The sequence below is a fragment of the Pagrus pagrus genome, assembly GCF_965226575.1.
Source record: "Pagrus pagrus genome assembly, chromosome: 2".
In the NCBI taxonomy this organism is placed as follows: domain Eukaryota; kingdom Metazoa; phylum Chordata; class Actinopteri; order Spariformes; family Sparidae; genus Pagrus; species Pagrus pagrus.
In genome coordinates this window covers 4579300-4606205 of record NC_140186.1, presented here as the reverse complement: position 1 = coordinate 4606205, position 26906 = coordinate 4579300, and the positions used below count along the sequence as shown (strand labels likewise).

General features: G+C 40.0%; 2 protein-coding genes across 3 annotated transcripts; one reads left to right on the top strand and one right to left on the bottom strand.

Annotated features, from left to right (window-relative positions):
• Positions 1 to 1184: 1184 nt before the first annotated feature.
• On the bottom strand, positions 1185 to 4942 carry lgals2b (lectin, galactoside-binding, soluble, 2b). Its single transcript, XM_084370028.1, has 4 exons — positions 4921 to 4942; positions 3273 to 3346; positions 2903 to 3074; positions 1185 to 1594 (listed from the first exon to the last, which is right to left on the bottom strand). Exons 1-4 carry the CDS (start codon positions 4921 to 4923, stop codon positions 1448 to 1450), a joined length of 396 nt encoding a protein of 131 aa, XP_084226154.1. The 5' UTR covers positions 4924 to 4942; the 3' UTR covers positions 1185 to 1447.
• Positions 4943 to 7016: 2074 nt separating this feature from the next.
• Positions 7017 to 21225, top strand: gtpbp1l (GTP binding protein 1, like). Of its 2 annotated transcripts, XM_084373840.1 has the most exons (15): positions 7017 to 7118; positions 7436 to 7626; positions 8109 to 8220; positions 11431 to 11611; positions 11982 to 12165; positions 12314 to 12478; positions 12593 to 12716; positions 13356 to 13470; positions 14323 to 14467; positions 15191 to 15373; positions 15896 to 16031; positions 16182 to 16360; positions 16497 to 16643; positions 17681 to 17731; positions 19263 to 21225. In XM_084373840.1, exons 2-15 carry the CDS (start codon positions 7438 to 7440, stop codon positions 19374 to 19376), a joined length of 2025 nt encoding a protein of 674 aa, XP_084229966.1. In that variant the 5' UTR covers positions 7017 to 7118; positions 7436 to 7437; the 3' UTR covers positions 19377 to 21225. The 2 variants fall into 2 exon arrangements, with proteins under 2 accessions (XP_084229966.1, XP_084229967.1); XM_084373841.1 differs by lacking the exon at positions 17681 to 17731.
• The last annotated feature ends 5681 nt before the right edge of the window (positions 21226 to 26906 follow it).

The window sequence follows — 26906 nt, the reverse complement described above, 5'->3', positions numbered from 1 at the left end:
TGTACATTCAGCCTGTCTAACAATCTCCAGTTCTGATCTCCTGACAAATACACATTTTATAGGCTCTTTTGTTGACATGTGGGCTGTTTTCCAAGTAAAAAATGTTTGAATTTGCACTGGGAAAGCTACAAAATGGGACTTTTGGAAGAAACACTATTCACACGAACTCATCATAGCAAACAGTTGCTGTAAAAAGAAATCTAATAGTTGGACAATGGACTCAAATAATAAAAGAAAAACTGTTTATTTTATGTCTTTTACTCTCCTTCCACTGCCATCCACCTGACACACACGCACAAACTCTCACACTTTACCATAAAGGATATTTCATATGCTTCCAGGGAATGTGGTTGCATCGTGCCACATTCCTCAGCCTCGGGCAGCAGCTTCTTTGAGTGCACCTGCAAATTGACTCCATATGAATCTACTTCATCTCACCTCTGTCACATATTATCCCTCCTTCTGCAATATCCTGTTTCCTCCTCGAGTGTCATTTTGTCTTTAAAGTGACAGAGCAGATACAGAACATTTATCTTTACACTTAGTTTAAGCTCAATGATCTGTTTTGTAACAGCACATTGAACTTCAAATAAGAAAAAGTCCAGGGTGTATAACCTTTTTTCAAGATGACTGCAACATAGTCTAAATTATTAGAGGTGAAATTTCCCTGTTCTGTTGGCAGATTTTAAGTAATATTTCCTCTATTTTATTGCTTTTCTTGGTGTTTTTTTTTTGAGCGCTGACTTTTTGGCGTGTATAAAAACCAACAGTGCCACAGTCATCCAGATTAATGTAGAATAACACTATGATCAAGAGGAGACTTTTATTGAGTCATCACCTGGATGGTCATCCTGCAGCGTCAGCAGCTCACATCTGGTTTAAACAGTTTTAATTCTCTTAAATGTATGTTGACATCTTTTTTTTAGAGGCTTCCAAACATGCACTGGCTTCATTACTTCATGTTTTGCTTGAATTTTACGTAACAATGTCACAAATTCACTGTCTGTACTTTACATTTGGTTAAGCGTGGACGCAGAATTCTAATTTTTCAAGTGAAATACAAGTGTTTTATTTAATTAACTGATGTCTAGATAGTATCTTTGTTTTAGATTTCTTATATATAATGTCTGTGTTTCATGAATGTTGCATATAAAGTCAGAGAAGACACTTTTTTTTTTCTTCACAGCGTTTATTAACAAACCCAGTGACTGATGAGACATCAAGCAGGCACACTAAGGTGAGATGTTGTGTGGTGCCCTCTTGAGGCAAATTCCTGTTATTACAACATCAGCACTCCATGTCGGTGTACATTTCTAGTGTTATTCTTCTACAAGGAGAAAAAGATAAATAAGCAGGGCTTACTGAGCCTGGGCTCTGCCATGTAAAACAGCAAAAAAAACAAAGGGTGGTCAGGTCGAGAGTCAAAGGGTTGTGAAGCGTCGAACCTCTACTTGATCTTGATGCCGACGATCCTCGCGTCGCCGCTGACATCGAAGAACTTGTACTTGACGTCTCCCAGCCGGTTGGGGAAGTTAATCATGGAGCCGTCAGGGAGCTTGATGAAGAAGTTCTCGTTGTTGAAGTTGATGTAAAACTGAGAAAACACACGATTTATCTTTCAGTGTCTGTCAGAGAACATGTGAAAAGAATGACAGAGACAGACTCTCCGTCTCTCTCAGCGGCTGTTAAGTTTTATAGTTTTATGTGCCTATAAACCCCGTCATGATCGTCGCTCAGTATCTGTTGATCCAGCAGTGCAACAAACACAGACACTAAGCCCACCAATAACCAATTTATTTATCAGAAGGCATTATGCAATTTGAACTTGGGTCAAATGACTTCAATAAATACAGTTAAAGCAGTTTGCCAGTGGTCTGCAGAAAATATTCTTCGGGTCTGTGTGTGAACTATAATCACATCTAAAAGCAGCTTTGAGCCTTTATTGTCTAAACAAGGATAAGACCACAAGAATGCAACTCAATTCTTCAGACACCTTTGTACAGAAGAGGAATGAGGCCACTGTAAAAAAAAAATAATAATAAAAAAAAAGTCCAAATGGGTTCTGTCACATGTGGCCAAACTCTAATTATCTGACATCATCTTATTCCAGAGACAACGTAAAAATTAAAGTATTATGAATTATTTAAAGCAGTACCATTTCTGTTTCTGTTGGTTATCTACCTTTTTAAAGTCAGACTGTATAACTTCGAAGAGAAGAAGTAACTAATACTTCCTCTTACAAATGAAAAGTTGAACTGATAAGCAGTAAAACCAACCCTGCCTCAATTTGAAATATCATCCTTGATCTTGTGAGTTTTAGTGGCGTAGCTTTTGCTTATGTCAGCTGATATAAACAAAAGTTTAGACAGATATCGCTGTGTTGTTGTTCTTGTGCTACCACTGCTGTACTTTTTGAGTATTTACCATTATGCTGTAATTAAGTGACGCAGGTATTAGTGAAAAAATCAGGACAGATTTTCACATTTTGTTCTGCAACATGAAATACACCAGTAAATACCCCACTTGTTACGAGGCTCAATGAGACCACAGAGGTTGTCGGGGAAGATTATCTTATCTTATCAGAAACTAAGAGCTTATTTGCTGTAATAATCCCAAAGCCAGTTTGATAAATCACATTGGATTTTGTGGAGGGAACCAGGGCGATGCTAACTTCCAGGTTAGCCTGCAAAAATACATCCCTGTAGCGCTCTATCGCCCTTGTGTCAACAGATTGATATCTAGCAAAGCGTGCGTAGTCTCACTGTAAACTAAAGGCTAAAGAGTGAACTGTACGGTATATTAAAGTTTCCCTGCTCACATCCTTTAGACTAAACCTTGTATTCAAATATATGCTCGAGACTAAATGGTTCAGCTGTTTGGTCTTCGCGCTCTCCCAACACACCTTGCACTCCTCCCCACGCTGGAAGGGGAAATTTGACTCCCGGAGCTCGTCACCCCAGGAGCCCCCGGACACAGAGTTGTAGACGATGGTGTTCACGTCACTGCCGCATTCGAAACGGGGGTTGAAGTGCATCGCAATGTTCTCAGCATCGTGACCGATGTTGATGGCAAAGCTGCAACGAGGCCGGAAACACAGAGGTCAAAAGAGCGCAGTGAAAAAGGGGAAGAGATGGATGACACGTTAACCTTTATCGCAGTACACAACATTAACTTCCTCCAGATCAAATGTAACTGAAACCACATCGAAAGGCTGAGCTGTATGAACCGGAGACGATTGACCTGGAACATTTTCTCATCTCAGGGGAACTTACGAGTTGGAGTCCTCGTCGGGCTTGACGCGGACCTTGAACTCATGCCCCTCCTTGAATGTCATGTTGTGGATTTTCTACAGAAGGAAATGACACAGAGGAACAGGGAAATGATTTGGATAGATGGATGGATGAGCAACATGCAGAGCTTTAAGGTGGTTACTTTACTTCACACAGAATAAAAATGGATTCTACTGAGAAAAACAAGTTAACTTATGAATTTATCACGAATACATCTGCTAAGCTTTTTTTTTTTCTTAAGTTTGGATCAGACCTGCAAGAAGCAACTGGAAGCTACTGTCAGCTCAGAAAATATTTCATTTCCCTTCTTACAACATGTTTGTGAAATAATTCAGGACTATTTGAGAGACAAATAGAAATGATCGTGTTCACAGTTTGCTCTGGTGGGAACATTAATGATCGCAGGTGTTCTTATCTGAGCTGTTGATGATCAACCAGGGCGGAACAATGAACCCTCAGCTGTAAAAGTACCGAAACAGGAAGGCGCCGTATTTCTTCGCTGACATGTGGTCGTCATATAGAGACAGTAAAACGATAAAAAGACGACCACGCTTCCAACGTGGACCTTATGCCAAGTTAGAGCTGCAGACGTGAGATAGGTAGCAGTAACACACCTCTCTAAAAAGGTGTGTGTGCCTGTATGTTAAATATACAATGACTGTTAAAGGCAGAAATCTTGTCATACCAGGAACTTTCTTCAGCTAGTCAATAAAGCAATAAATTCCATTCACTGCAGGTCTTTTTATCTACACGCTGAGCGTCACCTGATGGTTACGCATTAAGTTCAACATCCTGACCCCTACAGTATATACCTGTACCACTCCCATAGGTACCTCAGTCCACCACCCACACTTTATTCTTTAGAGTTATTCCCATATCTCAGATCATTTCTGGTTTATCATTGACTGACAGGCGCGATGTTGGAGTATAAATAAGTCACACTTTATTAATCCCTGCGGGGATGGGAGTCTGCCAACTATTTATAACGATTCAGGTAATATCCCACCTCCTCCCAGGTGATTGTATAGTATCTTACAAAACATGCATGTCTGACAGAAATCAGAGAGGATCAGGACTTTTGTCTGTGAGGTGACTGAGTCAACCACTGAGACACTTATTACAGATTTTGAGAAGTTATTCAAAGCGAAGTATCTCCAGTTGACAAAATACTCAGACAAAAACATTTCCTAAATAAATTAGAAAGGTGTTAATGTTCCCAAGCCTTTAGAATGAAGCCATCAGCTCCTTCACAAAACCTGGTGAATCAGTGTTAAAGGCTGTGCAAAGACTGTTTGCTCTTTCAGTTATACCACTTCCACCTTGGTAATAAATCTAACCTTAACCCATAAATGTGAAACGTGTAAATATTTGTTTGATTTAATTGTTGTTTAAAGCAAGACATACAGTATCTATTTTATGTGTGTATTTAGACAATTAAATGAGGCACGTTAAACATAAAATCAGATCATAAAATATGGCTGTGAAAGTTGAAGAAACTGAGAAACTATCTTGCTCTGAGTTTTGTTTAATGCCACACTGCATTCATTATCTTATTATTCCTTATTGTAGATATTTGTCCATGAGGAGAATGAAGAGATATCACATGAATGAATCATTTCACACAACTTACCATCTTGGCTGTCTTCAGTGGGCTGTGCCTCGAGTGACAAAGCTCTGCAGGCAGGTGAGTGGTTTATATAAACCTGCTGACGCTGGGGGAAGCGAGCAGCCAATGAGAACAGGGTGTAAGAAAGAAAAAAAAAAGGCATGTCACACAGGAAAATTTTTACCCCTGAAAGAAAAAACTCCACTGTTCTGACTCTTGGGATCTTGGTTTCAGTTTTGGAGGGAAACCACCTGGAAAGAAAAGAGATTTATAACAGGAGATCTGACTCGGTGTTATATTGTACACATGGCTACACATATCCACACGGTTTGCGTGGCGGACTGCCTCAAATACATTTCATCTAAAAACTTACAAAAATCAGCCTTGATAAGGAAAATCAAGCTGTCTTCAGAACGAATTTCAATAACAATAACTAATACTCATTTACTTATGACAAGTTTGCCAATGTTCTGCACTTAAGGGTTAATGATAATTATTGCGCTGACCTTTTTTTGACACTTTTGCAGTTGACACGTAGTTTTAAGCAACATTTAGTTAATTTCACAGTCCCTGTTATAATTCTTAAACTCACTTATTTATTTAAACCCTCAAAGAACACATTCGGTACGTTCCAAAGTGGGCTTACCCCGACTTTGGCCCAGGGCTTACTGGAGACCAGTAAGCCGCCTTGCTCTGGAGCAGAGTTAGCAGAGTTTGTGGGGCTATCCCCCAAAAAATCTACTACACACATGAATGAGAGGTCCCAGTGTGAAACGGGCCTAAAATAAACAGACTAGTGACAAAAAATCCTAGATTGTTACCATTAGCTGTGTGTAACAGGCAGTCACCGCAGGGCTCGTATGCTGCAGTGTGAATCATGTAGCCCTGGGCCAGATAAACAATAAACCAGATACAGCTAAAATCATCAGCAATAAAGGATGAATACATGATTTAAACATGAATAATACTGAACAGTAAATGTGCAGATATTGTTAATGAGATGAATAAATAAGTAAAATACTATAAGAACAATTAATACATTAACCAAGTGAATCCAGCAGGAGCCAATTACTGTACTGTCACAGCATACAGCAACACTTGAGAAGGAATACATGGAATAAATACAAATATATAGAAAAAACTTTATAAATAACATTACTGATACAATATGCTTGTATGAGAAGGAGGTGGAATTATTATGTATACTGATATCAGAATCAGAAATACTTTATTGATCCCTGAGGGGAAATTGCTTGCATTACAGCTGCTCCCATTCAAAGTCCCAGAAATATGCAGAAGAATAAAAACTATATATAAGCAAGAACAACAAAAACAGAACAAAAATACAAGAAATGTACTTTCTACTAGAATATGTCCATATATACAGTGTAATAATAATAATAATAATAATAATAATATACAATGTAATAAATAATGCTACAGTTGAAATATGGGTTATTGCACATTGTTTGTCATAATTTATTGCAAATTAATAAAATTATATTATATATTATAAATTATTGCACATTAGAGAGACACAAAGCGTCCAGACACTCAAAGGAGTTGAACAATTTAACTATTTAGATAGCAGATATGGGACATGTGCATATAAGAAGCCTATGATTCATTAGAAGTGTTTTGCACATGAAACATTTTTAAAAACTTGGTTTAAATATCTTGAGTGTCATATAAGAATACTGATATTAAACATTTACTGTGTGTTGATATGGGGACACATTATTATTATGTTTTTTTTAAAAACAAGTCTGTTACCATTCTTAAAATAAATAAATAAATCAACTTAGATTAATTGATATTACTTTTATGTACAATAAAAACATGACTTTTGAAAATCTAACAAAATGTACCACCTGTTTCATTAAGATTCCTTGGACTGCAACAAAAAAAGAAAAGGTTTGGGAAAATAAATAAAGACAGAGAGGAACCCATTAATTGTTTATTCTCATTTTCAATGTATTTATCATTATTATGTCACAGTGTGTGTGTGTGTGTGTGTGTGTGAGGCTGAAACTAGGTCACGGTCTCACCAGAGCAACACGCTGATGTATGTTGCGCTTCACCACGGTGGGCGTGGCTTCGAGTACTGTAGCCAATCCCCTGTCTCCTTTCTGTGGTGGGCGTGTCTTACAGTCGGTGCACACAAACCGAAGCTAACACGAATAAACAACTAAGTTAGCTTGTCTGCTAGTTAGCAACTTCTGGTAAGCTTTCCTTGCATTAGAGATGTTATTATCTCGCTAAGTTGTCTGTAATAATCATTAAGGTGACCGAAAAATTAAAAAAACTGTAGTTGATAGTTTACGGCTGTGGAGATGTATTTGTTTTCTTTTTTCCATTTTAAGAGTGTTAGATATTATAACGGCAAGTTCGATGTTTGATTAGCATTAGCTAGCTGGCTGTGATAATCAACCTAACTTTCTGTATTGTGCTAATGGCTAAAGGTTAGCTCCTGTTGCCAAGCAAAGAAGACAAGTAAGTTCATTTATTTCGCTGCATTTGCGTTATTTTCTCTTTCTAGAAATGGCGTCGTTAGCGACGGCAGAACCAGCGATATGCCCGGGTGCACTACCAGCAGCAGAGTCCATAGTGCCCGCTTGTATGTTTGCACCGGACCGGGGATGTGGCGACGATCCGTCCGGCGGAGAGGGCTTCGAAGACGGCGAGGGTACTAACGGCGAGTCCGCGGATCATTTAGACTTAAGCAGCAAGGTGGGCCTCACTGTAAATTGCACCCAGAAACGATAAGTTTTTAAGATGTTTCAGCCAAGCAGCGGCTTGTTTTGACTCAGCAAACGAATGATGTGCAGTTACTTCACAAAATTCCTGTTGCATGTGAGCTTGACATTGCGCATTTTGTGCAGACTATACAAAACACCAGAAAGTGACACGTATATTGCTCTGCGTGTGTGAACCGCCAGCTGGCAGGTTACCCAGCTGTACATCTGCTGTATGTGCAGACGTTGCGGGAGCACCATAGGTCAGTAGATTGTCAAAACATCGTCACAGTTATTGACTGATTTGCAGAGCAAGGAGCCATAAAATGAAAAAAAAACAAACACCTTTGTTAATACTTATATGCTTGTCTTAAACACACAACTCCAACAAGACCTGTTTGACTCTGCTTGCTGTTGTTTGACAAGACATTTACACCTATTTCCTTGTTGTCCCCTTCCCTGTGTCTCACTTTACAGCTGGTCCTTGTGAGTCCAACAGGGGAACAGTATGATTCATTACTACGGCATCTAAGGGAGCGGATAGATGAAGGCTGTGGAGAGACAATCTATGTGGTCGGGATGGGTTCAGGTAAGGGCGACTTATTGTTGTGCACCTTATGGTTAAAGTTCACCCATACATGAAAATTCAGTCATCATCTTCTCACCCCTAATGGCAATGGAAAGTTGGGGTAGGTCTCGTAGTAAACAAAAACATAAACATTATCCTTTAAAGATGAAGCCTTACATTGAGCACATACTTTGTCCACCAAACGGCACACAGTTCAATGAAATGCCAGCTGAAGTGTTGCAACAATCAAATTCAATCAACAAGTGAAGGATTCAGAAAGTGATAGTCTGGAAGGTATTTGCTGTATGTCTGGAGCGATGAACTGACACATGTCCACATGTGGTTGTAGTTATTATTTTCTTCTACACAGTGAGAAAGAGGGAAATGCATGTGTGACAAGTAGGTCAAAGATAGTTCTGTTGGTTGTTTCAGAAGTTTAAACAGTAAAGTGTGTGTTGTCCTCAACACCCCGTTCGTTTGCTCTCAGCTCTGATTGGACCATTACTGATAGCCGATGCCTCCAGGCCTTCCAACGTTTACAGTGGCTGTTAGTGTTTCCACACAACGCCGGTGTTAATTTCACAAATGAAAACAGTGACAAATGTATTCAACAGCTTTTTTCAAAATGATGACGATGAGCTGTTACAGATCTCTGTCTTATTCACTGTATATAAACTGTAGACTGTGATTAGTTGCTGATCCTTTTTGAGATAAACTCAATTGAAAACTCTACAAAAATCAACTTTACTGGTTCTTGTAAATTCATGCTTATTCTGAATTGGATGGCAGCATCACATTTCAAACAAGTTGGGACACCTGTGTGGAACATTCCACAGGTGAACAGGTTCATTGGTAGCAGGTGATGGTATCATGATTGGGCAGGGCCATCCTCGTTCACAAGCAGGTTTGTTTGTGAAACACTTGTTGTCGGTAAACACAGTTCACTTGCAGATGAGTGCGTTCTGATTTATTTATGTTTTATACAGCGTCCTAACTTTTGGGGTTGTATAATAAAATACAAATGTCATTAAATCTCATTATGTGATCATTGACAAGCAAAACAAAAGTGTACTATAGCTGAAATGATGACGGTTGATTGAATAATAAAATCTGTTTTCTAAAACTTCTTAATAAGATTTTGTCGACTAAACTTTTGAAAATGATTCAATCTGATTTAAACTCACACGGACCTGTTTTGATATCATCACAAGTTTTGCCAAAGACAGTATTACTGACAAGTCAAGGAATTAAATGAGCCGTCAGCATCTGGAGAAAAATGTCTGATTGAATTATGAAGGAGATTGTTTTGTTTTGGGCTTCGTGTTGTCACGTTCGGCTTTGGATATGTCATGTTAAGTGATACCCAGCATCATTGAGAGGACAGTAATTTTTAATTTTTAATCTTTTTTGTCATCTGGTGTCGGTGTGTGTGGTGGACACATCCCATAGATGGCACCAGAGACTTTTAACATTTTACAAGGTAGATTTTTCGAGGAGAACGTCTAAATTTAAAGCAGGGGAAAACCAAGGCAACATTTACCTGGGAGATAAAGATAATGAAGCTTGAGTATTGTGTTTACAAACTGATTTCAGCTATGGAAGATGTCGTTTCACATGTGTGTAAGTGGCTGGGGAAAGTAGTATTTTAGGTGTATATTTAGGGAAAGTCCAAGTCACCAGTGTGTAGTAGCAGAGCCATCACTCATGTCAGCTGTGGCCTGGTGTGTCCTCCCAGCCTGCTAACCCCATTTGTCTTGTCGAGGGCTTTTGTTGGCAACCACAGCTATTTTTGCCTGTTACAGCAACATGTGTGACCCATGTGGCCCATTGAGGGGGTTCAAAGTGCACGTGTGAAAGGGTGTCATTTTTCCCTGCTCAGCACTACGACTGTCAGTAGTTCATCAGTTCATGTCTGTCCGACTGGCTGGAGCAGTTTCCGTTTCTCAGTCTAGTAACCAGACATTTCAGCCAGTGAGTGGCAGCATGTTTGAGGTGTTTTAAACTGACCGAGGCAGCAGTGAACTACTTCAGCCATGAAGTAACTAGTAGAGATTTCAGGCCTGGTGTAAAATTCCCTCACTGAAAATACACCTGTTGTTGTCCTAAATGTACATTTACGAAAGAAAGATATATCTCTGTTTGGTAACCTATGGCAACATCTGCAAGTCTATTGTTCTGGGATTGTGGCTGAAGCCGTCTGCTTCGGTTTGAAAGGTGTTGTCTTCCTAGTATGTGAGTTTTAATCTCCACACCCACTCCATTCTCTCCTTTAAACCACCTGTTTATTTACTCTCTTCTTCTGCAAAGTCTGCCTCCAGTGTGGTATTTGTCCTCATGGTCACCGCCCTGTCATATACCAATTACTGACATTCCCAGGGCGAGGCCTTTACTATTGCCCTGACATTTGCCAAGTATATGCTCTCTGCTCTGTTCAGACCAAATCAAGCGTTGTGGCAAAAAATGCCGGTCCTCCCATTAATTCTGAGTGTGGGTAGTGCGTTTAGACTGTGGCGCAACGGACCACAGGGGATCCCGGAGGAAAATAAAAGCATCGGTAAATAGTTTGAACAGAATGGACTTTTGGAGGAATGCAACCTGACATGTCACTGCAGTGGCAAATCACATATGCTGGCAACAGTTTTGCTGTTGCTGTTGACACAAAATGTATGTACACACTGTAAATATACCCTCCTACTGTAATACTTATGATGGAAGTTCCTCATGTTTTCTTGTAAGTGCTGGTTGACAGGACATGGTCTGTGCCGGGGTGAAATAGAAATGTTCACAAAGGCCAAAAAAACATGTGCTCGAACATTCAGAGGCCTGCCAAACTGCTCCGAGTTGCTAGTGTGTTGCTTTGTGCCTCGAACAAAACTGTTCTGCCAGGAGACCACACCAGCAATGGATATAGATATGCTCTGCAAACTTGTTGCGGATGGAGAAAGCCTCTCAGGAGGAGTTTTCGCTGCCAGGCTGGAAGCTCTATCCAGCCGGAGTTCACTGACTAAATGATGATACTCCCCCAGTTGTTTTTCCCGCACCATAGCACAACCTTGCACACAACTCCCTGATGTGGTCTGAATACAACCTAAGGCAGTGGCCCTGCTTATAAAAGCATGCATGAAATAGGAGATGTGTATTATGGCATTACCCATTCTCAAGCCTGCATCGGAGTAGGTCTCTTTTTGGGCCCTCGTTCTTTACCTCCACCTCTTTCTCCTCTCTGTTTAGATGGAGGTGACTACGGCCTGGATGATAAGGACATGGAGGCGTCAGTAGCCACGGTGAGGTCGCTGTGTGAGCAGATCGAGGCTGACCTGATCTGGCTGAGGGAGAGGACAGACACTGGCGGAAAGATTCAGGACTACCTCATCCGCCGGCGTGTGGGCGAGCAGGATTTCTTGGAAGTCAGGTAACGTTTAGAGAAAATGATCAGACATGGGAAATAGATAAGAAAGATTTTTATTTGCTGCTGTTGGCACCATTTGTTCTTTTTTGTATTGGTTACATTTACTGCAAAACCCTGTTAAAATAAAATTATAAGAAATACAAGAACAGGAACAGAGAGTTGTTATTAAAACGAAATAACACTGTGGGAAACAGGGCTCAGTTGAATTGATTTACAGGCAGAGAGAGGATGTGTGCCTCAGTGTTTCCCACAGGATTTTGTGAGACTATGGGGGGTGGACCTCGCTCTAAGCATGATCCCTCAGAAGAAAATCTTGCAGATTGAAAGTTTAATGTATCGATCTGGCTATTCAAGTTCTTCTTCTTGTCCCCAGAGTGGCGGTGGTCGGGAACGTGGACGCTGGGAAGAGCACTCTGTTGGGGGTTTTAACCCACGGTGAGCTGGACAATGGCAGAGGCTTCGCTCGCCAGAAGCTCTTCAGACACAAACATGAAATGGAGAGCGGCAGAACCAGCAGCGTGGGCAACGACATCCTGGGCTTTGACCAGGAGGGACAGGTGAGCTGCTGATGATCAGGACTCAATGTACGAGCGGTGGATGAGCACGGCAAGAGCAAAGTGAAGAAAGTGATGTCGCCCATCCTTTTCAGTTTATTTTAAAGACCTTTGAATACTCTTTTCTCTCCTTCTGCTTCTGCTCCTTTAGGTGGTGAACAAGCCAGACAGCCACGGCGGCGGCCTAGACTGGACCAAGATCTGTGAAAAATCCTCAAAGGTCATCACCTTCATCGACCTGGCCGGCCACGAGAAGTACCTCAAGACCACCGTCTTCGGCATGACAGGACACCTACCTGACTTCTGCATGCTCATGGTGAGAGAGGGGATAGCTTTTGGTTTGTGCGTGTTTGTGTGCTCGCCTTGTCACTTTTGTCATTTTTAATTTTCAACTCCTTCTGTTTCCCTTGTCCTCCGCTCTTGTCCTCAGGTTGGCAGTAACGCTGGCATTGTTGGCATGACCAAAGAGCATCTGGGGCTGGCCCTGGCCCTCAATGTGCCAGTGTTTGTAGTGGTTACCAAGATAGACATGTGTCCAGCCAACATCCTACAAGGTACAGAGACACTGCACACTAATACATTAAATCACAGACCCCAAAGAAGCTGTTAAAGTGCTGAGCTGTATATCTTTAATTACTAGCATTGCTTTTCCACCCAACACCTGATAAAGTAAGATAAACTGTGGTTGAGGTTCACATTTGTTCACACAGTATAAAAACCTTCTGTTGTTAAAAGTTGTATATAGACACTAACTCCTCCTATACACTACTTTAATGTGGTTACTCTAAAGAAATGACTCCAAGGGAAGATTAGCAACTGTAAACCCCTAAACTTAAACGTTTGTATAAACAGCAAATTAACAAAGCAGTTGTGAGCAGTTTGGAGATGGTGAGTCTTCCTCCTAAAAGCAGATTACATATGCTGAATAATTACCATAGAAATTAGGAAGATAGAAATGAAGGGCTATCCCTGATACAGAGATCTCTAATAATCTGTTTCCAGTTTCCATATTGCAAAGAATGTACTCCTTGAATCCAACTGTTTGTGAAGCATAATAATCTTTAATAATTCTTCAGTCTGTTCACTTGTGTAGTGTGTCCCAGACATTGTGACAGCCGTTTGTCTTTTTTTAGAATTACACTCGTGATGTATTTTGTGTGAATTTGTCTTTGTGTGTTTGTGTGTATCCGCAGAGACGCTAAAATTATTACAGAGGTTATTAAAGTCACCAGGCTGCCGGAAAATCCCTGTGTTGGTCCAGAACAAGGATGATGTCATCGTCACAGCCTCCAACTTCAGCTCTGAGAGGTAACGACAAAGAGGAGGAGGAGGAGGAGGGCTGAGGGATTTGAGCTTCTTTTGCAGCTCATTGCACTTATGAGATAAATAGTAGTTGAAACCAGTTCTTCCAAGCTCAGCTTGAACATGATAATACCCAGATGTCACATAATGCACAATTTGAAATGAGAAAAGAAAGATACCCTCCAATTTTTACTTCAGTCGTATTTAAAAAGTGTCTGAAGCACGCAGCGTTTCTGAGGATGAGTGCTGTAACGAGCCTTCAGAATCGAAGAGTCCACTCTTAAAGGGACAATTCACCCCAAAACTAGAAATGCATACTTTTCCTCTTACCTGTAGTGCTATTTATCCATATAGACTGTTGAAGTGTGAGTGGCCGAGTCATGAAGTCATGCTCCTGACAGTGTCGGACATTACTTGTGTCCTCCTCGGCTGAGCTGTGACATTACCAAGCTTAGCTGGCTAGCCATGTGTCCATGAGTAGATGCATGCTTCGTTTTACGCAGTGATACAGTTGGTGGATGAAGTTTGGTAGAAAGGTCTGTGGATTCTCAAGGGTCATGATTTCTGCAGATGTCTCTGTTGAGTTTTTCAAATGTGTTTTTTTGGCGCTTTGAGCACCACAAGCCAGCTGCCATCAAGTTCCATTATATTCTGCAGAAGGCAAAAAATATGTATTTTTATTTTGGGGTGAGCCGCCCCTCTTAAGAGAGGATGCTCGCTGACACTTGGCCTAAAGTCACAGCTTGTAATTTCTATATTTGTGCCGTTTTTGTCTTGTAATTACAGTGTTGAGTTGATGAGGATCATAATTAACAGTCATGCTTTCCTCTCCTCCTCTGACTTCCTCCCTCTTTGCAGGATGTGTCCCATTTTTCAAATCTCAAATGTGACGGGGGAGAACATGGACCTGCTGAAGATGTTTCTCAACCTCCTCTCTTCGAGGACCAACTTCAACAACGACGAGCCTGCAGAGTTCCAGATAGACGACACGTACTCAGTACCGGTACGACTTAAACACACACACTCAGCTGTGCACTTGTGGATGTTGAATTTTTTTTATGTTTTTTGCTCAGTCTCACTTGCCTTTTTTCCGGTTTCCTCGCTTTTTTGTTATTGAAGAACATGAGAGTGGACTAGACCAAACAGAATAGTTGACAGTGGTCTAAATGTTGAAGTCGGCCCTGAGGGGGAACAACAGTTAGAGTCTCCGCTGTTGCAGGTTACGACTGATATAAAAGCCAGTTTGTCTCTCAGGCGCAGTGTGTCATGTGAGAGTGTCTTTGAAAAGAGACGCTGAAGAGAATCTGTGCTTTCACTGTCAAAAAGCCTGAATGTAAATGTGAGTGCAGATGGTCACTGCTTTTAACAGCAGTGTAGAATATAAACGGCAGCACACTCTCTGCATTTTCACACCTTTCACCGTATTAAAAGATTAAAGATTGTTTTCTTTAAATGAAAGCAGTGGCAGTTGACATCGTTGTGAAAATACTTAATACTACTTTCTGAAAATAAGAAGATTGTCGGTGTGAAAATTCACGCCAAGGTGTGAAGTTTCATAGCTAGAACTGAATATTTATTCTTCCAAGTAGGAAATCCTCAATGTACAAACATAATATGTAGAGAACTACACACTTAAGGCTTCAGACTGATAGAGACTGACTGCAGATGACCACAAAGGAAAAAGGGAAGTAAACTCTTGTGACACTGTTGACCTTCTCTTCGGCAGGGTGTGGGCACAGTAGTTTCAGGGACTACGTTACGTGGAATGATCCGACTCAACGACACGCTACTCTTAGGCCCGGACCCGCTGGGCATCTTCATCCCCATCGCTGTTAAATCCATCCACCGCAAGAGGATGCCTGTCAGAGAGGTCCGCGGTGGCCAGACGGCGTCCTTCGCCCTGAAAAAGGTTTGCAACAATCAGTCACTTAATCAATTAGGAAAATGAAATGAAACTATTTTGATGATTGATTAATTGTTTCAGTCATTGTCAGCAAAAAGTCAGACATTTTCTGGTGAGTGTTTGCTGTGTTGGTTGGACAAAAGGAGCAATTTGAAGATGTCACCTAAGAATTTTTTTTTGACATTTTGTTGACTTAATGAATAATCAATAAAAATCATTAGTTGCAGCCCTCATCAATGCCAACACAGAACATTATAATGCTTTAACTGTTACAAAAATAGCATATAGACAGCCAGAAGTTTTTAAAATCTTCTGAAAAGGATAATTATTCTGAAACTTTTGGATGTGATGTGCATATGAATTAGTTTCCTAACTTTATAATCGGTTTTATAATGCATGCAAATCCTAGCATGTGGGCGTAGGTAGTGCTCTGTCTCTAATTTGTGTTTGGCTTCATCAACCTCCCAAGCTTCATTTCTCACGTCTGCTCCTGCTGTTTTTATTTGTACGTTCCTCTCCGTGCCTCAGATCAAACGTTCGTCTATAAGGAAAGGCATGGTGATGGTGTCCCCGAAGCTGATGCCACAGGCCACCTGGGAGTTTGAGGCTGAGATTTTGGTCCTGCACCACCCCACCACGATATCCCCCAGATACCAGGCCATGGGTGAGTGGCACCGCCGTGAAATTCCTTAAATCTGATTTTGGGTACAGTTGCACTTAGGAGTTTGGATAAAGCAGGAGCCCATAAAATCCATCTTGTCACCCTGAAACATTCCCACCAAGAGTAACTGGGTCACACTCTCCATCACAACAGTTCACTGTGGCAGCATCAGGCAGACAGCCACCATCCTGACCATGAACAAAGACTGCCTACGGACGGGGGACAAGGCCTCAGTCCACTTCCGCTTCATCAAGACCCCCGAGTACCTGCACTGTGACCAGAAGCTGGTGTTCAGGGAGGGACGCACCAAAGCTGTGGGCACCATCACAAAGGTACTGGAGCCTACTACAATGTCTGTGTTTCAGTGTAGGAGTGGGATCTTGACCGTATTAATCACTGTTTGATATTTAACATCAACAACACTTATTTATGCAGGTCAACTGACACTGGCTGTGTTTGTGTTTCCAGCTTCTCCAATCAGTGAACACCCAGGCAGCTAAGGCCCAGCAGGCCAAGATGCTGGGCACTAAGAAGACTTCTAAAGAAGGCACAGCAGCCAACGAGGAGGCGGGATCAACAGCACGGCCCGCGAGTCCAAACACAGCACAGCTACCGGTGAGTAAATCCATGCTCAGTGAGCCTTTATGATGTGTGTGAAGTTTCAGGGAAATGAAGTTCGACATTTTCTGGTTAGATTTGTTTTATGTATCCTGGAGCCTCGTGACAGAAACAAAGTCTGAAATCCTTTCTTAACTGATGATGAGGTTGTGACATAGGATTTTTGGTATCACAGAAACATCTCTCCAGAACTGCATTTAGGAAAAAAAAATCTTATATTAGGTCAGGAATGAAGCTTTTACAGAACCGTCAAAGTCAGGAATCCTAAATTAGGACGGCATGGACCCCGCACCACCAGTGTTCGGTCTGTATGGCAATGACATGAAGACGGGGAACAACACGAGCACTGACATATTATGAATGAAAGGCTACTCAAAAGCGTAACTGTTGGAGAAGCTAACACTGAAATAAGCCTGTTGGAGAAGCTAATGTTGACTTTAGCCTGTTGGAGAAGCTAATGTTGACTTTAGCCTGTTGGAGAAGTTAACATTGATGTTAGCCTGTTTGAAGAGGCAACACTGATGTTGGCCTGCTGGCTTTTCATTCCCCAGACCGTGTTTTGATGGGTACCTATCCTTGCCTCCAACAATATTTCACCTATATTTTAAAAATGTTCTGTATTGTGGCCTCAGGATTGTAGTTAAGATGTATAATATATGTTTATATTTGAAGCAGAATGTTCATGCTATTTTGAAATGCTACATTTCCTTTTCTTGCTGCTTTTGACTCTTTACATTTGCCAGTTACTTTCTCTGTCCTCTCCTGCCTCCTCTATTATGTTACATTTTTCTTCCTCCTTTGGTTTTCCACCAAATCTTCTCTCAACATCCGTCTTATCTTGCTCATAATATCCTGCTTTAACCTTCCTGTAAGGTTACACCTGTATCCCTCATCATTCTTTATTTACTCACCTCCTCATTTCCCCTCCGATCCTCATGCTCAACTTGCTCAACTTTAACTTTTAACACTTTGCTTTTCTGCTTGTCTCTCTTGCTTTCCTCTCCCCCTCTCCCTGTCTTGGCATGCTGCGTCAGACAGTGGCAGAGGAGGAGGCTCTGTGTAAAGACGGCAACAAAGAAAACAAGGTAAAGAAGTTTGTGCAGGCTGTGGGAGTCATGACGAGCTCCTTGTCTTCTTCGTCTTGGATGTTGTTTTTGTTGTTGGTTTCTTCACCCTAAACTTTATGTGCTAATATTTCTTCTGAGCATGCCAACTCCTTGTCAGTGCGGTCTGATTTGTATGCAGAGTTTTAGAAAGCCTCACCTGGAAGCTACTCCAGTACAACTGCAGTGTTTTACTGCCGGTCACTGAGCAGCACCTGCACTTCTTAGCAATTAAATGCTTAGTTGCTGAAGTTACTGAACTGGGCCCCAGTGGTTTTTTGATTTAGAAACGGATGAAGTGCTTTTCTTTATAAAAGAGATAAATTTATAGTTCTTGCTGAATCATTTTTCTCCCCTTTTCCCTGACTGTGCATATTACTTACAGTACTTTAATTTGAAGTCATTCTTAATAATTTAGTGGTTATGAAACAGTAGAGGGTCGGCTTTCTCTGTAATATTATAATACTCTTAATGTCTGTCACTGGCTGGGACTAAAACTTATCTTGGTTTGAGTCATAACATTTTAACTATTGAGGATAATTTGAGGAGTCTCCCAGCCTGAGGAAAGAAGCGGCTCTGTAGTGTGGTGGCACAGTACTGCACTAAAGTAAAGTTTACTTTGTGTCACCCTTTCACCATTTGTTGTCTAAAGGGGCTGTCAGTGTCAACACAAATTATAGTTCCCTGTTGTAGATTTAACATCAAGTGTTTTTGAAAGTGTCTTTTTAACAGATTTGAAGTACAACCGCAATTCTCCCAAAACGTGGGACGCTGCGTAAAACTAAAAAGAGAATTCAATCTTTTGCAAAAAAAAAAACTCACCTTTACCAAGTGTTCCCAAGCCCGTGCAGTAAAATCCTGTTGGATAGGATTTTGTGTTTTTGGAGCAACGTTCCCAGTCTTTTCTTGCCACTGACACAACTTGTCTGAAAAGGTGTTGCTGCATCAAATTCAGAATAAGCATATATTTACAAAAATCTATAAAGGCGTTGAGGTGACACATGAAATATATTCTCTTTGTACTGTTTTCAATTGAATAAATATCAAAAAGGATTAGCAAATGATCACATTCTGTTTTGTTTTACACGGCGTCCTTTAGCTACTTAATTAAGGATTTGGGGATTTTTTTTAAATTGCCCTCTGAAAACAAATCGTGCAAATGCTGCATTGTATTATAGTGGAGATCACACCTGCTAAATGTCACATAAAATTGTTATTCCAACACTTAATTGAAGCTAAGTTAAGATATGAGTTATAGGCAGCGTTCTACTTCCACTAAACATACCCAGAAGGAAACCCTGAATTTTTGTGACTCACCTTTATTCATTTTATTCCTTCCTCTAGGAAAAACTTACCCTTTCTCTCTTAACCTTTCTAAGTGTGAAGCACAAGTGAGAAATGCAGCCCTGTTCCTCAGAAGTGCACCTTAACAATCTGAACTGTTGTGGACCAACCAGTTTGATCAGCTGTCTTCAGCTCACGGCTCACTGTGGTGTTTCCTGTCTGTCCGCAGCTCAAGTCAGGAGGCGGAGGACGCAGGAGAGGCGGTCAGAGACATCGAGGGAAAGGCCTGAACGCTGCACCGATCTCTACAGCTGTGCCTGCAGGAGCAGCGGGCACAGCCTAAAAAACACCTTTAGTTTCTCCTCATCTACTCGACAGGGAGGGAAAGTGACAGCGCCGCCCTCTGGTGGTGGCATACAACGACTGACTTCATGTGGGTGTTTAATATAAAGTGATAATTCAACCATATTGAATCATAAGAGAGTGAATTATTTTCAGGTCAATTTAATTTTTATGGGTGTTTACTGGGCTGGTGAAGATGTGATGAGTTTTTATTTAGTTTGTAGATGACATTATATAATTTCTTCTATTTTAATACAAGTTTGGGGGGGGCGTCCATCTTGTCTGTAGTTCATCAGAACTTCTTTCATAGCATTAAAGTGTGTTTCCCAGCCAGCAGAGGGCACCTGTCACTTTCCCGGCCCTCCACAGTCTCATTTTTGTTCCGTCGCTCATCTTCTTTTTCCTCATTCTACATCCTCTCTGTTCACATCCAGCTAACAACAGCATCTTTCTCACGATGGCATCAAGGTTGAAGTCTACTTATTACTGTGTTCAGTAGTTGAAAAGCAGTATTTTTTTTCTCATTATTGAGAGACTGACAGTTTGAATTCACATTGAGTTGATTGAACTGAAAGGGAATCGATGCCAACCTCACGTGTGTTCATGTTCTGTGACGAGACGAGCAGATGTGATGTCAGTTTACTCGACCGTTCTGTTGGACGGTGGTTAAAATCACCTTCTGAGGATTTGCTTTACTGATGCAACAGTTGCTTGGGTTTGGAGGATTTTGTTGCCAGTTTCCTCTCCTGAACTCGCGGCCACTTAACTGCTCTGTTCACCTGTCATGTAACATCCCCTCGCAGATGAAGAGCAGCAGCCTCTCATCCGTTTGATCTCCCACGGCTCAAGTTTAATCCTGTTATAGAAAAGGTCATTTTATCATCGTTATCCCGCCTTTCTTTTAGCCGATGTTGCAGTTTTACAACATGCTGTTCATGCAGCCAAGAGAGAAGAGATCCGAAATACCCTCGCTCACCCCCCTCAAAAAGCAATGTCAAGTGTCAAAATGGCTTTGTCATGTGTGAACCTGGCACAAGCTGTCGTGGAGTCACCAGGTTTGTTTCCTAGGAAATCTCTTAAAGCACAACTTCCTTCTGTTTTGATGCAGACTGATCAACAAAAATCCAGAAGATGATACTCGTATCCACTATTTTTTACTACTTTAATGCAAAAAAACTCAAACGGTGTTTCGCACCTTTAAATGTCGAAAAGCCAAGTAAGAACATATTTAAGTCTGCACATTGTCTTTGTACTCTAAATTAATTTTAATGTGGCCTCAAACATTTCTAACCTTCGCAGGTCAACTACTGACGAGTGTCGAGTTTACTTTCTTATGATAAGAGAAAACATTTTGGGTTTTTCAATTTATAGATATTTGTACCTGATTCGGTTTTGACTTCACTCGCCACATAAACCATGACACACAACCAGTTTAGTGTTTTTGAAGAGTCTACACACACACACCAGCCAATAGTGTCAACTAATGCACATCATGTCAGATCGTCTCTAATAAGCTAATCTAAAATAAACCACCGATCAAACATTGAACAAAACTAAAATTGATTTGCCACATTTTTATCCCTGGTTTTGGATTTATATTGGAAAGATAACTAAATAGTGTTGAGCTGTTTCTCCTTCTTGCCTCGTCTGACTCACTGAACCGTCAGAATATTTCCCCCCTTTTTGTTTTGTTGACAGTTGTTTTACTCACATTGTTCTTCTGAAGGGATGAATTTTTGTCTGTATGTATGCAAAAAAAACTGAGGGTAAAACAAAAAGATGCCATTTAAATTAAGTGCTGCCAGTTTGTGTTGTAAATCCTTTTAAATAAAGATGTTATAGAAAACTGACATTTGGAGAATCATTTTTACATTGAAGGCACTGGAAATTAATTAAAAAGCGGGTGTTTGGAAAAATTTGCATTTTGTTTCCAAATTACATAATTGCTTTGGATGTTTATATGCAGTCATTACCCAACAAGCATTCAAGCTTGTGTATTACCCCTTCATGATACTGCTGATTGTTTACGAACAAATCTAAAGTCACGTCATCAACAGAGGATATTTCTGGGTCAAGTATTTGTGTAAATTCAGAGGAAATGATATAAGAAAGTTCTGCTTTTCATAACCATGGAAATGTTTCCACCATCACCCACCTCGTTTCCAGCCACAGCAGACAAGTCTTCTGCCAAAAAGCCTCGCCAATGTACCTGCCACGTCCTTAAAGGCCGACACATTCACCTCGTCTTATTTTAATAGGACTTGTTTGATACACCCACTAGACTCAGCCACAAACACTACAATGGGAAAGTCTGAGGAGTTCAGCATTGATCTGAAAAAGTGCATTATTGATTTGAAGAAGTCAGGAAAAGTCACTTGGAGCCATTTCAGTCACAAGATCAACTGTGCAAACAACTAAGTATAAAGTGCATGGCACAGTTGTTTCACTGTCACATTCAGGAATAAAACAAACTATCACCTGCTGCTGAGAGAAAACTGGTCGGGATGGTCAAGAGTCAACCAAAAAAACACTAAAAAGGAAGTCATACAGTATGATCATGCTGTATGGAGGGCTAGCAAACCAGTTAGGTTGGTGCCAAGTCCTACCCACAGTGACAAAACAACTAGTAACTGGTTTGCTGACTGTGGTTGATTGGCCAGCCAACTCGCCTGATCTGAACCCCACAGAGGATCTATGGGGTAACTGTCAAGAGGAAGATGACAGACACCAGACCCAACAATACAGACGAGCTGAAGGCAGCTATCAAAGCAGCCTGGGCTTCCAAAACACCTCAGTGCCACTGTACGACCGGCTAAACCATATGCCAATTTGTACTTAATGACTTGGGGAACCAAATCACGAAAACGTGGATTTATTCTTATTCTAAAGTAATCTGTTCTTATTAAACCTTTACACGGCAGCATATTGGTTTACAGTTCAATGAATAATCATTTGAAATGTTTTTACAAAAACACTCACACAAATAAACTTTTTATAGCTTTGGGACACTTTGCATGGCCACCTGCTATCGCTGCAAAGGGCTTTCAATCAAATTTGTTCAATAGTTCAGAAAGAGTCAACCTTCCAGTCATAATTGTTTTCAAACCCCCCCTAGGCCTTAATATGGTAGTGTGTAACAACTGATTGCTTTGGTAGCACTTCAATCAAAGTCTCCCTCTGTGAACCTGTCAGCTCATTTTCAGAGGTGGTGTTCGCCCAGATGGTATAAAAATGGAAATCAGAACGTCTCTGATGCAGAGCCGGGGATCAATGACTGACTCGATGAATGTGGCGGCATTTTAGAGTCGCACTCTGACGGTTTATGAAGGTATTAAAAACAACCCCTCACACTGCGTCTCTCTGTTTATTCCCTTTTTTCCCTTTATGTATTAATCCTGACTGCTTTCTGAGACTCATTCTCCCTGATAGAATCGCACCAACAGCAGTTAATCACCACCCTTCCCTCTGATTTCATTGGCTTACAGACACAGTGCACTGTGAGCGCCTCATCATCAAGTCTGCAGGACTGAATGGGCTCGCTGTCAAAATATGCAAAGTCATTGTCTCATCTCAAGCATGATATTAAATGACTTTGTTATTTCTTTACTGGAGATTCTGAGAAGGCAAGCATTCAGTGTGATGCCAGGCTCAAACTGAGCAGTCAGCAGCTTCAGTGTCCAGATCTAATCTATAGTTCTTCATTTTACACTTAATTTTATAGCCTACGTTTAATGCTCATATTCAGGGTGACGATCAATAAGTGCAATGGAAGAATAACAGTGAAAGGTCTGTAACAAATGCAGCTGATAGCAAGACGATGCTGTGAGTTAATACGATGTGAAGAGAATTCAAACGAGGAAAACCCTTCACATCTTCAAATCTGAATCACAATTTTTAGCAAATGACTGTACTGTGAAGCACACAAACAAAAACTTTGAACTACTATTGAAACAATGGTTTGTTACATGTTGCAAATAAAATATTTCCCAAGTGGTAAAACAAATGTGTTCCTCAGGACAAATCTTTCAGGAGAAAAAAACAATTTCCAATGTCTTTTTTTCTTTTTACCTATCTGTGAAACCATGTGAAAAAAATTACAGGAGAAAAAAAAGTTTTAAAAAATTCCGAGTAGGAAAATGTTCTACCAGTTTTCAAGTCATAAACACAAGAAAGAAAATTATGTAGAAAAAGTGATCACCAAAAAAAAAAAAAAAAAAAGATTTTCTTTTGTGAGGATAAAAGAGACTCCGTTTGACTTGTTTTCCCTCCTTACTAAAAAAAGAATACCCAAGTTTCAAAAAAAGAGAAAATGTTCTCCTGAAATTTTTTGATATTTTCATGTTTTCCAGACGGAAAAAGAAAAAAAAGGAACTCAGAAAGACTATGCTGGCAAAACTTCTTTTCCTACCAGTTTTCAACTCATAAACACAGGAAAGAAAACAATTTGAGAAAAGTCATCACAAAAAAAAACACCCGTTTGTTTTCACCCGGTTCACTGTTTTTCCTCCTGGCGAAAAAAAATTGCTCAGATTGACACCTGAAAAAAAGATTTTTTTTTTTTTTTTTTTAGATTTCATGTTTTCTGGATGGAAAAATAAATTAAGGAACTTAGAAAGACTATGCTGGCAAAACTATTTTTCCTACCAGTTTTCAAGTCATAAACACAGGGAAAAAAATACATTTTAGAAAATGGATCCCTGCCCCTCAGGGTTTCCATAGGACTTCTAGTAGGGGGAAAAAAAAGTTTTTCCAGGATAATCTTACTAAGTTACTTTTTATCCATATGTGAAAAGAAATCGTTTGCCACTTGGTTTCATGCATGAAAAAAGATTCTCCTTCAAATTCTTTATTCACTCCGTTTCACTTTTTTTTCCCTGACTCGAAAAAAATTGCTCAGTTTCGCACATGAAAAGCTGAAAAGATTCTCCTGAAATTTTTCTGGATTTTCATGTTTTCCAAATGGAAAAAAAATTACGGAACTCAAAAAGACTTTGCTGGCAAAAACTTTTTTTCTTACCAGTTTTCAACTCGTGAACACAGGAAAGAAAACAATTTAGGCACTTGCCCCTCAGAGCTTCTGATGGACTTCTAGTGGGGGAAAAATAAGTTTTGCCAGGTTAATCTTCGAAGTTCCTTTTTTTCCATATGTGAAAATAAATTGTTTGCCACTTGGTTTCAAGCATACAAAAAAAAATTCTCCTACAAATTTTTATTCTCTGTGTGACTTTTTTTCCCCCTCAGGTCAAACCCACTGCAGCAAGGATATGGGCACCCAAAGGTTCTATCCCAGTCCCAGAATCAGGGGATCAAACCAGGGACCTTTAGATCTCCAGTCTAACGCTCTCCCAACTGAGCTATTTTGGCACAACCAAAACAAACCTTCACTTACCCGTCAGGGCATCGGTAGTAATTCAAGCGAGGAAAAAAAGTTTTGCCACGATATTCTTTTTAAGTTCCTTTTTTTTCCATTTGTGAAAATAAATCATTTGCCACTTGGTTTCATGCATGAAGAAAGATTCTCCTGCCAATTCTTTTCTCACTCTGTTTCACTTTTTTTTCCCTGACTCAAAAAACTGCTCAGTTTTGCATATGAAAAAAAACACAATTCTCATGAAATTTTTCTGAAAAAATTCTCCTGAAATTTTTCTGAAAAAATTCTCCTGAAATTTAAAAAAAAAAAATCTTGTTACCTACCCTGGGAGGTCTAGGGACTGTGGGGAGTGCTCAGTTTCGCAAATGAATAATTTCTCCTTAATTTTTCTGAAAAAATGTTCCTGACATTTTTTTCAGAAAATGTCAGGAAAAATTCTGCTGAAATTTTTCTGAAAAAATTCTGCTGAAATTTTTCTGAAAAAATTCTGCTGAAATTTTTCTGAAAAAAGTCTAGGGACTGTGGGGAGTGCTCAGTTTCGCAAATGAATAAATTCTCCTGTTTCCCTCCATTTTTCTGAAAAAAATCCCTGACATTTTTCTGAAAAAATCCTCTTGAAATTTTTCAGAAAAAATTATCCTGAAATTTTTCAGAAAAAAATATCCTGAAATTTTTCAGAAAAAAACCTCCTGAAATAATGTTTTTTATTTTGGCCTCTTTATGACTTCATTGATAGGACAGCAAACAGGATGAGAGGGGGGGATGTGACATGCAGCAAAGGGCCTCAGGTTGGACTCAACACCACTGGAGCAAGGACATGGGCACCCAAAGGATACATCCTCCCTGCGAAAAACCTGGGATCGAACTAGGGACCTTTAGATCTTCAGTCTAACGCTCTCCCAACTGAGCTATTTCGGCACATTTGACCCCATTTTTCAAGTCATTAACATAGGAAAGAAAACAATTTGGAAAATTGATCACCATTAAAAGAAAAACAGATCTTCACTTGCCCCTCAGGAGAATTCCTTTTTTTCCCATCTGTGAAAATAAATCATTTGCCACTTGGTTTCATGCATGAAAAAAGAATCTCCTGCCAATTCTTTTTCACTTTTTTTTCCCTGACTCAAAAAAACTGCTCAGTTTTGCAAATGAAAAGGAGAAAAAAATCTCCTGATATTTTTCAGAAAAACTCCTCTTGAAATTTTTCTGAAAAAAATCTCCTGAAATTTTTCATTAAAAATCCTCTTAAAATTTTTCAGAAAAAATCCTCTTGAAATTTTTCTGAAAAAATTATCCTGAAATTTTTCTGAAAAAAATCTCCTGAAATTTTTCTGAAAAAAATCTTGTTACATACCCTGGGAGGTCTAGTCTAGGGACTGTGGTGAGTGCTCAGTTTCGCAAATGAATAAATTCTCCTTAATTTTTCTGAAAAAAAATTCCTGATATTTTTCTGAAAAAATTCTCCTAAAATTTTTCTGAAAAAATTCTCCTGAAATTTTTCTGAAAAAATTCTCCTGAAATTTTTCTGAAAAAAATCTCCTGAAATGTTTCTGGAAAAAATCTCCTGAAAAAATTCTCCTGAAATTTTTCAGAAACAAATCTTGTTACATACCCTGGGAGGTCTAGGGACTGTGGGGATTGCTCAGTTTCGCAAATGACTAAATTCTCCTTAATTTTTCTGAAAAAATCCTCTTGAAATGTTTTTTTATTTTGGCCTCTTTATGACTTCATTGATAGGACAGCAAACAGGATGAGACATGCAGCAAAGGGCCTCAGGTTGTACTCAACCCCACTGGAGCAAGGATATGGGTGCCTAAAGCATACATCCTCCCTGCCGAAACCCGGGATCGAACCAGGGACCTTTAGATCTTCAGTCTAACGCTCTCCCAACTGAGCTATTTCGGCACATTTTGATCCAATTTTCAAGTCATTAACATAGGAAAGAAAACAATTTGGAAAATTGATCACCATTAAAAGAAAAACAGATCTTCACTTGCGCCTCAGGAGAATTCCTTTTTTTCCCATCTGTGAAAATAAATCATTTGCCACTTGGTTTCATGCATGAAAAAAGATTCTCCTGCCAATTCTTTTTTCACTCCGTTTCCCTTTTTTTCCCTGACTCAAAAAAACTGCTAAGTTTTGCAAATGAAAAGGAGAAAA